At 53.1% G+C, this 15,517-nt stretch overlaps 9 protein-coding genes across 9 annotated transcripts; 2 read left to right on the forward strand and 7 right to left on the reverse strand.

Moving 5' to 3' along the window:
- Window positions 1-89: 89 nt before the first annotated feature.
- AB675_162 (uncharacterized protein) lies at window positions 90-1,094 on the forward strand (the record flags this gene model as incomplete). Its single annotated transcript, XM_018141533.1, has 1 exon — window positions 90-1,094. The coding sequence occupies one exon, from the start codon at window positions 90-92 to the stop codon at window positions 1,092-1,094; it is 1,005 nt and encodes a 334-aa protein (XP_017997683.1).
- Window positions 1,095-1,648: 554 nt separating this feature from the next.
- AB675_163 (Eukaryotic peptide chain release factor subunit 1) lies at window positions 1,649-3,352 on the reverse strand (the record flags this gene model as incomplete). Its single annotated transcript, XM_018141543.1, has 2 exons — window positions 1,649-2,030; window positions 2,085-3,352. 2 exons carry the CDS (start codon window positions 3,350-3,352, stop codon window positions 1,649-1,651), a joined length of 1,650 nt encoding a protein of 549 aa, XP_017997704.1.
- Window positions 3,353-4,581: 1,229 nt separating this feature from the next.
- On the forward strand, window positions 4,582-6,567 carry AB675_164 (Vacuolar amino acid transporter 1; the record flags this gene model as incomplete). The annotated part of the gene is made up of 1 exon (XM_018141553.1): window positions 4,582-6,567. One exon carries the CDS (start codon window positions 4,582-4,584, stop codon window positions 6,565-6,567), a length of 1,986 nt encoding a protein of 661 aa, XP_017997646.1.
- A 398-nt stretch (window positions 6,568-6,965) lies between these two features.
- AB675_165 (uncharacterized protein) lies at window positions 6,966-8,020 on the reverse strand (the record flags this gene model as incomplete). The annotated part of the gene is made up of 2 exons (XM_018141564.1): window positions 6,966-7,742; window positions 7,796-8,020. The coding sequence occupies 2 exons, from the start codon at window positions 8,018-8,020 to the stop codon at window positions 6,966-6,968; spliced, it is 1,002 nt and encodes a 333-aa protein (XP_017997750.1).
- Window positions 8,021-8,384: 364 nt separating this feature from the next.
- AB675_166 (uncharacterized protein) lies at window positions 8,385-9,265 on the reverse strand (the record flags this gene model as incomplete). Its single annotated transcript, XM_018141575.1, has 3 exons — window positions 8,385-8,957; window positions 9,009-9,183; window positions 9,234-9,265. The coding sequence occupies 3 exons, from the start codon at window positions 9,263-9,265 to the stop codon at window positions 8,385-8,387; spliced, it is 780 nt and encodes a 259-aa protein (XP_017997767.1).
- A 669-nt stretch (window positions 9,266-9,934) lies between these two features.
- AB675_167 (uncharacterized protein) lies at window positions 9,935-11,028 on the reverse strand (the record flags this gene model as incomplete). Its single annotated transcript, XM_018141586.1, has 3 exons — window positions 9,935-10,633; window positions 10,684-10,952; window positions 11,019-11,028. 3 exons carry the CDS (start codon window positions 11,026-11,028, stop codon window positions 9,935-9,937), a joined length of 978 nt encoding a protein of 325 aa, XP_017997628.1.
- Window positions 11,029-11,829: 801 nt separating this feature from the next.
- On the reverse strand, window positions 11,830-12,683 carry AB675_168 (uncharacterized protein; the record flags this gene model as incomplete). Its single annotated transcript, XM_018141596.1, has 2 exons — window positions 11,830-12,459; window positions 12,507-12,683. 2 exons carry the CDS (start codon window positions 12,681-12,683, stop codon window positions 11,830-11,832), a joined length of 807 nt encoding a protein of 268 aa, XP_017997721.1.
- Window positions 12,684-13,299: 616 nt separating this feature from the next.
- Window positions 13,300-14,273, reverse strand: AB675_169 (uncharacterized protein; the record flags this gene model as incomplete). The annotated part of the gene is made up of 3 exons (XM_018141607.1): window positions 13,300-13,817; window positions 13,867-13,927; window positions 13,980-14,273. The coding sequence occupies 3 exons, from the start codon at window positions 14,271-14,273 to the stop codon at window positions 13,300-13,302; spliced, it is 873 nt and encodes a 290-aa protein (XP_017997747.1).
- A 405-nt stretch (window positions 14,274-14,678) lies between these two features.
- On the reverse strand, window positions 14,679-15,450 carry AB675_170 (uncharacterized protein; the record flags this gene model as incomplete). Its single annotated transcript, XM_018141619.1, has 2 exons — window positions 14,679-15,146; window positions 15,193-15,450. The coding sequence occupies 2 exons, from the start codon at window positions 15,448-15,450 to the stop codon at window positions 14,679-14,681; spliced, it is 726 nt and encodes a 241-aa protein (XP_017997759.1).
- Between the last annotated feature and the right edge of the window lie 67 nt (window positions 15,451-15,517).

Genomic DNA, 15,517 nt, shown 5'->3' on the forward strand with positions numbered 1-15,517 from the left:
TGTTCGGAAGAACGCCTGTGCGAGCTACCAGGCCGTCCAAGTCCCACTGCATAGTCTCGATGTGACAAGGCATCCCAGACAAGGCAACTATGCCATCTCGAGTGCTATTCCTAGGGCCACTGTCATCATACTCTCACGCAGCAGCTGTGTCAATATACCCAGATGCTGCCGAGCTCGTTCCATTACCTGACTTTCCAACTATATTTCGAAATCTTGACAAGCCAACCACATCAGCGGATACAGTAGTAGATACTCGGGGCGAACCATCCCAATCCTCGCAAATTTACGGTGAGAGATCCGCCTCGCCATCAACCACGCACTCACCGCATCACGAATATGCCGTCATCCCAGTCTACAACAGCACCAACGGCCCCGTTGCACCCGTCATTGACTTCCTGAAGCGCTCAGGGAACGGCACAATTCTGGCCGAGCTCACGAGACACGGCCTGCGAGAACTTGACGATGGCGACAGCAACGAGTCTAGGACGATCATAGATGCACAGCATGGCGAAGTAAAGACTCATACATTGTCTCCAGACCACCCTCCTGCACCAGTCTCAATCGAACCTCACGAACGCCGCGACTACTATCCAAACATAGAACTCGCTCCACCGTACACTTACGCCCTAGCTGTACACCACCATCTTTACGTCCACCCAGTCTGTCCTGTTGACTCCATACCTTCCACGCACCCAGCATCATCAACCCACCCAGCGCAGATCATATCTCTGCACACCCATCCACAAGTCTGGACTCAATGCACGCGCTTCCTGGACACGCACTTCCCCAACCCCGAATCATCAACACCGAGCCCCCCAATACACTCTGAACCCCCTGCCACCATGACTAATACGGCACGAATATCGCACAACTCGACCTCAGAAGCAGCAGCATACGTCCTTAACACGAAACCGCCAACAGCCGGAGAAGAGGGCTGGCCGGCAGTTCTGTGCAGCGAAATGGCGGGCACGCGGTACGGGTTGAAGTGCATTGCGCAGAACATTGAGGATGATGTGGATGGAAACCAGACGACATTCATTGTGCTGAGGAATCGTTTACAGGTGGGACTTGAGAATGGGGGTTTGATAACATAGCTCTATCGAGGAGGGTGCTAGACTGAATTGCAATCTTGAGATAGACGGGCAGAGGACCCTTGGCGCAGAAATGAAGCGCTGAGGGCAAGGCAGGAAAACGCAGCACATGACTTGTACTTGTACGGGCTGGGAGAACAAGATCACAAGTTCAGGACAGCATTTTGAGAGTCTCTCTGACATTTGAATGAGCGTATTGCCCACCTTGTGGTCTGAGTCTGACCACGAAGGGTGCTATGTAGACCATCTACTGTGGACCTAGGTGTGTGTGAAGGTGTCCCGGTGGCTCGACTAGTCGTAATGAGCGAGCATCTGGACTCCCCTGTGTCCTTTTGGGCGGAAAACTTGCTTAAACGAGCGGTGTGGTGCGCACACGGTGTTCGATAGCCTTCCAAACTTGATCGTCTTGACCTTTCGGCGAGTCGCTATCGGATTTCGGTGGACTAAATTGGTACTGTGTCTTGGACTTATTTCGTCTCGGGAACGAGACGAACGCCGAAGTGAGTCGCCATTTAGACTGTCGCTATGGCCACATTCCGGAGACTTGTCCTTCCTGCTTAGTTCATTAGAGAGTCTTCCTCGAGTATAGTGGACAAAGACATACCGTGGCGTAATTCCATATCTTGCTTAGCTGGAGCTTTGCCCGCCTGCTCGCTTGCCTGCAGGTCGAGACGTGACTTGAGGCGCGCAGGTAGAGCCTTGGCTTGTACTTTCGATGCCGCCGGTGCATGGCCGCCAATAGCAGGCTTCGGCGTGGAGGTGGCTATTGTAGCTGTCTCGGCTGGGCGAGACAAGACAGCGTCCTCAAAGGAACGCTGTGATGGACGGGGCGCGTCATCTCGGCTTGCCTTCAGATCATCGCTGCGATTGGCTGTGCTCAGCTTGCTGCTCTCGATGTCTGGTGGTGGTTGTTGTCGTTGCGCCTCGCCCTCATGGAGGCTATCCTCTTGTCAATCGTCATAGAACTCATCATCATCACTGTAATCAGCTAACTGCTCAAAGTTGAGTTTGTAGCGGAGGATGGCGCCGATTCCACCGAATCCCTTCACGAACTGATTGCCTTCGCTGGAGCGATCGGACACAAATTCGAGAGTAGCACCTTGCTCGCGATGGTGCTCAGCAAGCCACTCGAGGAATGGCATCTGGTCGACGACTTCCATCTCTTGGCCGGATTCGGGATCCATGAATTTGGATCGATCCTGCTCTTGGATCTTATTCGTATGCAAGATTACTTCCCTGCCGGCAGAGTCCTTCAGCGTCCATCTCGTGATGTCTAGGTCCTCGTACACAATCAGAGTCTCAGCAGCACTACCTTCGAGGGCTTTGAGAGTGTCTTCGATACCGTAGCAGATGCGACCACTGTCCTGACTGATCTCTTCGAAGTATCGGTTAATCAGCTTCTTCTCCTGAATGAACTTGACGTTGCTCAGAGTCTCCGAAGACAGGTCAATCGCTTGATTGAAGCCGTTCTCTCCTCCATAGGATACGTCCACAACCTTGATGACCTTAGCTTGCAAACGGTTGTCAAACATATCGGACTGGTTGAGATCGTTTTTGAAATCGGCGCTGCCGGCAAGGATAAGGCCAGCGACGTTGACCTTGTCGTTGGTGATGAAGTTCTGGACAGCCAACTCGGCGACCTTGCGGACGTAGTTGTGGCGTTTCTCCTCACGCAGACGAGCGAAACGGAGAGCGGATTGACCACCACGACCGTGCTTCTTGGGTAGATCGACTGAGAACTTGTGGACGACCTCACGAGTATTGCCGGAGAGAGTGCCGAATAACGCTCCGTTTCCGTCCATGATGATGAAGCCAAACTTCTGATCTGACTCGAGGAGCTCACTGAGCGCTTCGGTATGGAACTTGTTGTCACACAGGTACAGTGATGTGTTGATAGGCTTGAACGGCTCGAAGTCGATGTTCAATTTTCTCTCCTTTCCCTCCGAGGTGATGATTTCACCGCAGAAGACGACCAGACCATTTTTAGGCACCTTGGTATGCAGCTTCAATCGATTGATGGTGGATGTGATGGCGGACAGCACCGACAGACGGTTGACTCGTGATTTGATATTGGAGGCTGTGCCCTGCTCTTCAGCCAACATTTTGGCCACTTGTGAAATCTGGGACTTTGGGGGAATGATGAGGGAGATCATAGAGGTGCCGTTGCCTCTGGCGGATTCGAGTTTCTTGACCAGCTTCTTGATCTTCCACATCTCGATGTTCTTGTCCGCCTCGCTCGGGCCATCTTTGTTGTCGGACATGGCGGCGGGGGTTGATTTTAGACTGCGGCTTAGTTCGGTAATTCAGACGCAGTCGTTGGTGGTGAGGGTAATTTGGGCGGGGTGACGGTCCAGATTCGTGACAGTGGCTGTGTGCATTCGACTGGAACTCGTGCGATGCAAAGAAAAAGACGGGGTGACAGGAGTAGAGGAGCGGTAATGGGTGCACTGAACCATGATAAATTCAACTTGTTCGTTGTTCGTTTTTTGGCGGGGTGAAGCGTCACCAATCAACGTGGGCCGAGCCTTCAGCCTTTGGACAATGGAAACGAAAGCCACTCTTTCACAATCTGCTTTTCTTTGACTACTCTACACGACCCAAACAACGACAGAAGCCACGGCCTTATATGTGATGATAGTGGTGACCTCGACAGGCATCAGTTGCCAGTCCAAGCGATCCACGTTGGACAGAAGCATCACTCCGACTCTTCCAAACTGATTTCTTGTCAACCAGACTCAGAATGACTCACACGAAGTCAAGGCCGGGCGCACGCGCGCTTGTGGTCATGGCAGCCGTCAAGTACAGTCCATAGAGACTCTCGGACTGCCTGTGAATTACCGCCAGCGCGCTCGACGCAGACGTTAATTGCGACTTCCCAAATACCATTACTATGATGCAGAGTGACGACTGGCAATGCTGCTATCCGCCATCCCCGGATCATTAATTCCGGGCAGTGCCTTCCCTGTTGCTCTCATCCGTGCCTGGGATCAGCTGCCACGTTAACAGTCGATTTTGATCATGGTAGGTGCTGCTCTCAGCCTCCAGGTTAACTTTGCTGGTCAAGGAAGAGCTCCCACAAAAGTCTGCGATCAATCTATACTATGTATATATGGGCCCGTCCGTGCCATCTTGGGGGCACGTGAGCACACCCGGCTATGATGACCTAAGACGTCCCTGGGCGTCCCGCTCTTATCAGAAGTCCCCTCTTATAAGCGAGTATCTCCTCACCAAAAATTCTTTGCATGCTCGTCGTTGCTCGCGAGCAGCGCGATCTCGTCCTGCATCCAGACCAGGGTATCACGAATTTTTTTTCATCTTCATGAGGGTCCGGATATCTGTCTTTACTGGGTAGTTATTGCTCGCATTTTGGCTGGCCTCCTTGATTGATTCCTGTACATACATAATATGCTTTGAACGCGAACCCAGCTGTCCCCATCTAGCCGGTCTTTACCACAACAGCAGCACATAATCACCTCCACCACCGACCACCATGAGCCGGAACAAGAAGCCCTCACCCATCAGTTGGGACGCTTATGCCCGTGGCAGGACCTCGAGCTCTGGCTCCGTCGACTCCATCCCCGAGAACGGCCAACCTGCCACGTTGTCCGCCTCCGCACCTCGCAACATCCCCGATGGTGGAGAAGGCGAAGGTACCTTGAGAAGGCGATCTTCCATCACAGCAAGATTCAATTCCGTGAGACAGATGGGTGGTGTCAATAGCATGGACAATTTTGCGCGCTCCTGGCAGCGAGCTGCTGGCTTTCGAGAGATCACGCCGGTGCGGAGGAGCTCTGTATCTATGCAGCAGGGAGACGGACCGGAAGATGGACTGCCCCAGACGGATGGTCCGTCTCAGACCAAGTCTCTGCTCAGACAACAATTTGAAGCTGCCGGCGGCCATGGTCAACACGAGTCGGCCGTTCAGGAGACAAACGGCGAGCAAGCCTCCACGAACGAAAGGACTCGGCTACTACAGCCATCTACGAAGCCGTCAATAGGAGACTCTCTACGTATACGCGCCAGTGTGGCAGGTTCTAGCTTTGGGCAAAGCTACGGGAGCATCTCCTCTCGACTGACTGCCACCGCACAGCGGCGTGCGTCCATATTGATCGACCAGCGACGCGAAGCAAGCATGCGAGCCCTTGAGGACGACGACTCGGAATACAAAGCAGAGCTCGAACAACAACATATCGAGCAAGAAGTCCGACCCGACGGCGAAGTCATCGAGCGCATCTGCGGCGAGTCCACCATGCCTCAGACCATCTTCAACAGCGTCAATGTCCTCATCGGAGTCGGGATCCTCGCCCTTCCACTGGCCGTCCGCCTCTCCGGCTGGGTCCTCGGCATGATCATGCTGATCTTGGCCGCCCTTGCTACCAACTATACCGCCCGCCTCCTTGCCCGCTGTCTGGACACTAATTCCGGTGCCACAACGTATGGAGACATCGCTTTCCTCGCCTTCGGCAGCATTGGCCGCAACGCAGTCGAAGCTCTCTTCATCCTCGAACTCACCGCCGCCAACGTCGCCTTAATCATCCTCTTTGGCGACACCATGAACTCCCTGTTTCCCGACATCACCATCACGTCCTGGAAGTTCCTCCTCGCCCTTGGGCTCATACCTCTGAACTTCGCCCCTTTCCGCATTCTTTCTGTCACCTCCATTCTCGGCATAATGTGCTGCCTCGGCATCATCCTAATCGTCCTCACTGACGGTCTCATCAAGCCCTACACTCCGGGCTCCTTGCGCGAAACGGCCGCCACCTACGCCTTTCCTGAAGACTGGCGTACTGTTCCCCTATCCCTCGGCCTCTTCATGGCCCCTTGGGGCGGCCACTCCGTCTTCCCTGCTATCTACAAGGACATGCGCCACCCAACGAAATACCCTCGCGCTCTCCTCTACACCTACATTGCCACCTACGGTCTCGACCTCGCTATGGCGCTGCTCGGCTACCTCATGTTCGGCGACGGCGTTCGCGACGAGGTCACTACGAACATCCTCAAGGCCAAGTCCAATGCATACCCACACGCTCTCAATGTTATCATCGTGGTGCTGATCGCCATCATACCCATTACCAAAATTCCTTTGACGAACCGGCCCATGACGGACACAGTCAATAAAAAATTCCTCATCGATCTGCGCCAGATGGACCCCAAGGCGCGTCGGCACAGCGAGAAGTCCTGGAAGCACAACACTGCGCGAGCGGTCATTGCCTGCTCTGCGAACATTATTCAGTTGGGAGTCGCAGTTCTAGTGCCGGATTTTGACAGTATCATGGGCTTGATGGGCAGTGCGCTGTGTTTTAGCATTTGTGTGATTATGCCGGTGGCGTTCTACTTGAAGATCTTCTCGAGGGAAGGAGAGGAGATTCCGGGATGGGAAAGAGTGGTTGGATATGTCTTAATTGTCGTGTGTACGGTGTTGGGCGGATTGGGGACTGTGTGGGCGGTGTTGCCGCGGGACATGACTGGGAGGTGACGTTGAAGGGGACGGTTCGTGGGAAGGCATATGCATACTCTAGTGTACATGGGTTGATGTGAGATGATCATTTGACTGTGGAGATGTGTGTCGATATCATTCATACCAACGACGTTCTTCTCCTCGGCCGGCCCTGCTCGGGCTGTGTGCTCCAACTTGCCTGGCGCCGGGATTTCCAGCTCGGGCTGTGTGCTCCAACTTGCCTGGCGCCGGGATTTCCAGAACGGCAACGTTTACCTCACCAATGCCTACGCCTCATTATCGGTGACCTTCGGCCCTTGTCTCAAGTGTTTCAGCTCTCCAGAAGTCAATGCTCTCGACTGGGCTCTCATGTCCTGTGTTTCACCGCTACCTTCAGCCGTGCCGACAGTGCGCCATTGACGGAGATCAGACCCCTTCTATTCCTCGTTGCCATCATCTGTAGTCTTTGGAGGGAGGCCACAACGATCAATTGCCCGACGAAGGTTCAACACGCCTGAGGAGAAGGGTTCCGACTTTTCGCAGATGTTTGCATCGTCCTCATCCTCGAGAAGCCAGAGACCAATCCGCAGATTATCGCATTCCTGCATGTTCGACTCCAGCTCGCTCTGAATACGCCAGAACTCTCTCTCGATGGCCTTCATAGCGGCTCTGGCGAGTTTCGCGACGTATTGGCGTAGCTCTGGGTACTCAGCGGCCGCCACGAACATAGCCTCGGCGTCTTGTCCGGCGCGGATGTTCAGAAGCAAGACCGTCTTATACAAGTCGAAGAGGTCTTCTGGGAAGTCGCCTAAACGATCGCAGACGACCCGAAAGAACTTCTTCAAAAAGCCCTGTTCGTGGTATTGTGCTCTGGCCCGCTTGTCTCCATGAGTATTCAACAAGATCATTAGGAATCTCGGGAAGAACTCCTCGGTGCAAATCTTGCGAAGGCCGTCCATCAAGTATTTGTCGGCAATGACATAGAGATCGATCAGTTCGTTCAGCAGTCGCATATCCTGCCTCTGGTCATCCCAATTGTCTTCATCCCCGATTTGCCACGGGTCCTCGACCTCGAAGAAACCATAGTGTTCGCGATCCCACCAAGCCCCTAGGCGATCCTGAAGCTTGGAACCACGAGGACCACGGAGGTAGTAGAGCACCAGATTCATTGTGTCGCCGTCGCCTTCCAGCTCGACCTTGCTCGACATGGTTTCCTGTGTGCGGTCAGATGGCACCGTTCAAATGAGAGGTCTTCCTTTCGACATACCTTGCAAGGATTACGAAACATTGCCTTGAAATAGTCGCTCTCGGCAATGAGTACTGACTTTGATATGTAGTAAAGCCGCGAGATACTCGTGTCTGTGTTGTAGACTGCGATGGTCTCCTCACCTTCATCGGGGCCCTGGGAGAAGGGAATGTTGTCGGCGAGACTGGTCGTTCGGGTGGCCGAAAGGCCTTGCGCCAAAGCCGCAACGGCGGTGGAGTCAGACATAGCTGCGTGCGGAAATCGTCCACAGTCTCATCGGTTGTCCGAAGCGGCGCGATCAAAAAGAAGGGATGCTGCTCACAAGCTGTCGACGATATGCACAACGAGCGGGTGGCAGCGATAAAACAATGGATCGGAGTGCAGCTACAAGTTTCAAAGCGCAAATTTCAAGTGAAGAAGCTTGCAAGGCAACAACGCCAAGAGTTTTCTTTGATGGCGACCTCTTAGCACCTGATCTGCTTCAGGCCATCGTGAAGGGCTTTTTGCTGGCTACACGGCTTCGCCGACTACCTCAGACCTTGGTACGGTCGCACGGTCTGTAGCTGGAGCTTCGCATGACCTGGACGTTGCCTAGCCCTCAGTCAAGTCCTCATGCACAACATCTGTCCCTGAAAGGAATGTCTCGGTCCTTCATCTCCTTGATGAGCTTGTCCCTCAGCGATCCCGCGCCACTCAGTGCCTCCACCAGCTTCTTGTTAAGGTATACAGACAGCTTCGGGTTGCCCTCGAGCGCATCAACCAGACCGTCCGCGTTGCCTCGCTTCTCGAAACAGAACATGACACCAAAACAGTATGCATCCCAAAGATCTCGAGGATATTCGCCGGAGTGGTCGCATATAGTGTTGAGATGTTTAGTCTGGCGTGGGACCGAACTCCATGTCGATACACCCACCATACCGAAGGCCATGATGAAGAGCTTTTCGGTGCATAGTTGACGGAGGGATTGCATGTCGTACTTATCGGCCGCAAGGTACAATTCAAGGACGCGGTCCAGGTAGTCCCCCGACTCGTGGTAGCACTTGTAACGGCGTTCCTCAAGAGAGCGGTGTTGAGCCCATACGACCTCATACACAGATCTGCCACCGAAAAACGAGAGAAGGTCAAGCATGCCACCAAACTCTTTACCGTCATCGTGTAGACGGACCTCTGCGAGCTGCGACTCCTACAATGCATTAGCCTGTGGAATGTGTGGCACATTTGCAAATGGTCCCACCTGGAAATCATGCTGGAACATGCGGCGGAAGAAGCCGCTGTCTTTTACGAGGGTCGACTTCAGGATGCGATGGCTCACATTTTGTGAGTCGATCACAGTGACAAATCCCTTATCCTTTTCAGCGGTTGCATGGTCGTCTTGCGTAGCTTGGGCTTGAGGCATCGCCACAGGAGGTCTATCACGTTGTTAGACTGATGCTTGTCCTCGTTGAATATCACAACATACATCTCGACTGGTCCGTCCAACTTCTGCGCCATCGCTGGACCGGTGAAATGGAAGACTGACTATGGAGAAAGATACGCAAGCAAACTGCAGCGAAAATGTCTGGAGAAAAAGCAAGCGTTGGTTTGTAAGTGGAGCTACTTCTGCAAGTGAAGGAGCGCAAAGTCTTACAGGAAGGCACTCACGCGCAGGAGGGCGTCTTTACGTGTCAGTGAATGCGAATCTGGAATTTCGTCTGGATTGGCTATTCTAAGGGAAGAGAGGCCTCCCGCCTGCTTACAAACTATCGTCAGAGCCACGAGAAACATCTGCGCAGGATGCCAGGTCTAGAATATCGCTGGCTAGCATCTTTGACGATCAGGACGATACTCGACGATGCACATTCGCACGTCTTTGGGTGTCACCTTCGTTGACAATGCACCTCATTCTGGCAGACTCGTAATCGCTCTTGAGCCCTCTCAACAAACGTCATGGTGATTCACCAAACATCGCTGAGCGCGACCCACTTCCGGTAGCCTGTGTCTGATTTCCATGTCCGACCCTCATGATACCACAGTTCGCCTCAACACAAATCGACTACACCCCAGCTGAGACTTCAGGAGTGCTCACGGACTTGGGCAGACCAGGCCAGTGATGTCGAAAGTCTTGCGACCGTGCAACATGGTCAACGCCATGCCATGTTCGTCCTGATGGGCAATGTTGGATTACCACCAACGGTCCAGTGGACCATTGGAACCACCGTGGTTTCCGTAGGGGCCTCTGCCGTAGCTTCTAGTGTGTTCCAACTCGGCTTCTTTCTCTTCCAGCTTGTCTTCCAGCTGGAGCACTTTCTTATGCTCAACCTTCCACAGCGTGCAGAGATACTCGTTGATGTTGCACGCCAAGGCCGGGTACTCTTGCAGCGCTTTGAACAACGTAGTGATCTCTCCCGACTTGCTGGATTCGGTCATGAACAGTCTCACTGCGACTCTGACGACAGCGCACAGCTCGATGGGATAGTTATTCTCCATGACCTCGACGACGGGTTTGATGTAGTACTCGATGAACTCCTTGGGACCCCAAAGCGGGGGTGCACCCGGAATCCGAACCCAGGGGCCAAGGTGGTCGCGATCATCATCAGGCGCAATGTAGTGGGAGACAGCACTGCACAAGAAGTCATCGACGATGTCGTAGAGAATGAAGTTCATGGTGTACAGGTGGGCCACAGCAAAGACCTCCAATAGCAGCTCAAACATGTTGGATGAGTGCTCGTCGGCGGAGTCAGCGAGGAGCCGGTAGAAGGTGATCTGATGGTCGAGGTGGTGAGGTGGGTGCGTGAGAGTCAGCTTTGGCAAGAAGGCCATGACCAATGCTAGAGCCTGACTGTCATCGCCAGCAAGATGGATTTCACCAGGATGCGATTCCTGAGAGCGTCAGCTAATCGTCGCCAGTCGAACGATGTGGGCCAACGAACCTGCCATTTGGGCGAAAGCGCTGTATCAAAGTGTTCGCTTTGACGAACGGCTATAGACTTGAGGATGCGCCATGACTGGTTGGTGTCTTTGTTGACGATGGTGACGTACTCCCCACTGGCCGCACTGGACGCTTCATCATCTTTGCTCGACTTCTCGACCGTCGCTTGGTTCACCTGCACCGAAGTCTCCTCAGACGCTTCGCCATGACTGACTGCTTGCTGGCCAGACGCTACCTTGGGTGTCACGATGTCGCTCAAGCTCAACTGGTCTGTCGCACTGCGTGAGATCAGTCAGCTTGAACACTACTTCCTGCGCCTTTGCGACTTGAACTTACCGAGCAACATCATCGGGAGACGAGGCCGCCACAGCGAGACCTTTCTACCAGAAGCGCGAAAGCGCTGATTGATTTTCAGCCTTGCGAATTCACACTGTCGATAGTGGTTGAAGACAGTCAAATTCTTGGCCGATGTTCAAGTTGCAGTGCAATCGCGAAATGGGCGGGGCACGAGCGACTTAAGTAGTCCATTGAGACTATCAAGCCACTCGTGCACTGTTGCCAAATTTTCGGGTAGCAAAGAGCATGAGAGACTGTGAACACCTTCATTTGATGAGGCGGCGAGTTCAAGGGTTCACCTGAAGGTAAGGAGAGGAAATGGCCCGGGACGATTTTGAAAGGGCCAGTGAATTTTGTGTTGCTCTGTTGGCGAGTGTCGATCCTGTCAGGCAAGATTCCTCTTCAAGGTCGAAGCATCGATGATGCCATATGCGCGACGGAGGCAAGTACCAGTCTGTGAGAGCTGTGACCGACACCAGTGCTGAGAGGACCGCATTGAACTGTAAGCGAGGTTGCAGCTAAGAGTAACTATCTGAGCGTATTGTCTCTTTGCTGATAATGTCTTGCCAGCCGAAGGCCTGCTCAGCCCAACTGCGAACGATCGGTCCATAAGACACAGTCGACGTAGCGACATCGCTGCTTCCTCCGACAAAGATCAGTCGATCCCAGGACATCGAACTCTTCCGCCAATCTGACTGTGTCCGACACGCGCTCACTTCCGCAATTTCAATTCAAGAGGCATACCTAGTCTCTTCCACAAGTTACATGGGCGAGGTCGTTGCTCTTATGCTACGTCCGCACCGAGAAGTCTTCATTCACTATCCAAGTCGTCCGTATCAGTGTGCCTGTAGATATAGTGCCGGACCTCATCGACGATGTCTTCAGCGTTCTCCATTGCCTTGCGCACGCCATCCAACCATTTCTGCTTCCTTACAATCCACTGGAACTGGCTTGCGTAGGCGTTCGCAAGACGGCTTCTGACGAATTGGGCCAGCTCCGGATGATTCGTGAGTGGCTCCAACAGCAATTCTGTATTACCATCTTCCTGGAGATAATGGATCACAGCATCGCCGTACAGGTCAAAGATCTGGCGAGGATAGCCGCCGGGTTGAGATATGTTGTCGAAGAAGCCTCGCATGAAGCCGCGTTGGCTCAATCGACGATCATCTCTTCTCCTCCAAACAGTGGGCCGACGAATGACGAAAGCGGCCGAGTCCAAGCACGCCTCCTCTAATCTGTGGAAGCCACGGGCCTGAGCAAAGTCCAGCGTGTCCAACACAGACTTCAGGCAGGCTTTGATGCTAGCTTTGTGGTGCGAGTCGAAGGACGTCCAAATCCGTGGTGCTCGACCCACCCAATCACAGTCGTTGGGATGTTCCATGATCTCCGTGAAGACAAAGTCTGCTACCTCCAAAGTGCTCTCTAAGAGAGGATCGGTGCTCTGCTGATCGTCAGATATTTGCGACAGCGTCCTCCTGGCATACGTACCGACCAGCGTGCGAACTTGGCACGAGCCCACTCGCTTTCCCTCATCAAGGCAGACTTGAGGACTCTGTAGCTTTTCTGATCGCCATGATCGGGGATGACGGTAATGTTGACGAACTCATCGCCATTGGGGGCTTCGTCACTGCTATTGATCAGTGGAAACATCAAGTACGACGCCATTTCGCTCGCTGCGCGAGACGCGTCAGCGGCAGACACGATGCAATAGCGATGGAAAGTCTTGGCAGCTCAATCTGTGTCTGACTATCGAAGGCCGAGCACCGCTGGGTGGTAGCAAAGTAAGGATTACCTATGAGGTATATTTGTAGTTGTGGAAGAGACTGCCAAAGATATACCCGCCATCAAGCCCATTACGCTACAAAGAGACAAAGATATGGTCTGTGTTGGAAGCAAACTGAATTTCAATTAGCGCCTATTCCTTGAGGTCTGTGTTGGTCCATCAGATACTGGCCCGACCATAGATGGTTCTATAGAATGCCTGGGAAAGAAGGCAACCGCCAAGATCAAAGTGGAGCAGAAGGCATCCGTGGAATGCGTGGTGATCTTCGCATTTCAAGAACTTCCTATCTCCCATCATTATCTGAGGTATGCTTCAACTTCAACGCGACAAAGTGGTTGCGTCGTTGACAGAATCCAGTCCTGGAGTCCTTCAGTTGTGGATGACCAAGTCGTCAGCCGTTCCCAGGACTGCCCTCACAACGCCAGTGACATCCCATCAATACTCATACCCATAGCTTGTTTGCTGACATACCGATCAAGTCCTTGCGCCCGTGTCCGTCTACATTGTATTACAGTCTGGCTTGACTAGAGCGCCCACGATCATTCCCTTGCCTTCTTGTCTCTCCATCGCCAGAGCAGCCCTCGCCGCGGCCGCTTTCGTCTGCGGCGTCAATTCCTCTAGCACCATAGCCTCCTCGAACCTGGATTTCCAGAACCTCCATCTCTCCAACCCAGTACTCGCACCGTGATAGAACGCGCCATTCCTGATCGGCCAGTAATGCATGCCCTCTGGCTTCTCTTGTGATGATTCAGGGGTGTGCACAATGCCTTTCCATAGCAATTTTGGGCTGTGAATGACCCACATAGCAGCTCGTTGAATACGCATGTCAGTGCCTAGGCCGTAGATGAGTGAGCCGTCCTCGAAAGCGATCTCTAAGCCATCCGCCTGAGCTTCGATGGCGATCCCGGTGCAGTTGATAATACCTGCTTCGCATAGGCGGGCGACGAACGCGATCCAGTTGATGAATTCGGGGTCTCGAGACTCTTCATCATGATCTTCGTCCACACTGGAATCCACTAGAGACTCCCGTCAGCATTGATGTCCAAGGGCTGTGGAGACACGTACTCTGTAATTTTGCATTGAGACCTTCTTCGAATTCTCCGGCTGACCAGCGGGCCGCGCCAGACTATTGACAGTCAATTGAAACGTTTCAGACCACCGAGAACGTATGTGTTTACATCACCTGCTTGAAGCGCCTTGAACAATGAGACGAGCCGATCTTGAGAAGGATTTTCAGCCGGAACCTGCCGAGCGAGATCTTCGATGAAGTGAGCCAGGATCTCATGATGAAACTTGTCGCCAAAGCGCTTGCCCGAAGACGTAAAGACACCTCGGAGCTTTACTGAAGCATCGACGGTTGAGAGATCCGATTTTGGTTGAAGATAAGTCTCGAAGATGTCGAATGATCGCTTCTCCTCACCGTTGGGATCTTCGCTCACATATTCGCGAAATTTGAGAGTCAGCCGAGACATTCTGATTTCCGGGCTGCTTTCTTGGATCGCTGGCGCGGATATTGGCGAGTGTGGTATGCGAGATGAACATAATGGGTTGTGAATGATGCTGGAATAAGGTAGATAAAATTAGGCAAGACTTTGCGCACTTGATGTTAGATACACTCTCGGTGCGAGTATTGCCATCGAATTCCCCTCATGCCATGGACGCTCCATACTGTTGGCCTCTCGAAGCTGCAAGCGCTACCCAAGATGTTTTTGGAGCGGAGGCGGATTTTTGTCTCAGGCCCGCAGGGCAGCACGCAGCCTCTTTGTATCTAGACCATAGGTACCTTCCTCATCTACCCTTTGAGATTTGCTGAGTGCGTTCCTCGAGCTCTTCCACCTTGTCCTCGCCGACCAGAAATCTCTTGCCAAGCTCTTTTTCTACATGGCAAACCATCTCTGGATCGCATGAATGATTCGACGCAAGAGACCACTCTCCGGTTCCGTTCGCTGATAGTGCAGAAGAGCTGCAACGCAGAGTGTCCATAGGTCCTTGGGAAACTCGGAGAAGTACTGGGTGAAGTGGTCGTAGTGATCGCGCTTGAAATCAGCTGCGGTGAGTCGACAGCGGAGCACAGAATTCATGGTGCGTTCTTCACCAACCCATACCCGAGCCCAAACCCCTGGTAGCATCTCGTCGACGATGAACTCATGGAGGGACGTCATTCCGTACTTGTCGGTGAAAGTATACAAGTCCTGGGCGGCTTCAATCGAAGTAAAGGTTCGATCGTTATTCTGAGCTACTGCTCGAAGATAGGACTTTGGATCACCTGTTGCGATGGATCGAAGAGCATAATTTGCTGCTTGCACGCTATCCTCGTGGAGGTGGATGACACCGGTAATCGACTCCTGGAGAATGTGAGCAGTGCAAGTCGACTCTAATGGGATTGCGGACCTTGAATGAACCCTCAAGCATTGCTCTGAAATATGCGCTCTCGGCTATGAGCAACTTCTTCGACACCCATACGCTGGATCTGCCTGCACGAGATCTAGGACTGTCGTAGTACACCGTGACCATTGTATCGTCAATGTTGACTGGTCTTCCAGTCTTGTCCATGCGCCTGAAGCGAGGCACATACGCAGCGTTTCGTTCTGCAGCCGGTTGTCGCTGCTCTCCATCTCCCGAGCCACTATGACTGGTATCCGTAGTCATTGTGCGACAGCATCGACTTCAGTCAATTGCCGACGCTTCCCAAGGTCGCTGTAGATGAGTTCTACCT

This window comes from Cyphellophora attinorum (genome assembly GCF_001299255.1).
Source record: "Cyphellophora attinorum strain CBS 131958 chromosome Unknown Contig22, whole genome shotgun sequence".
Classification (NCBI taxonomy): domain Eukaryota; kingdom Fungi; phylum Ascomycota; class Eurotiomycetes; order Chaetothyriales; family Cyphellophoraceae; genus Cyphellophora; species Cyphellophora attinorum.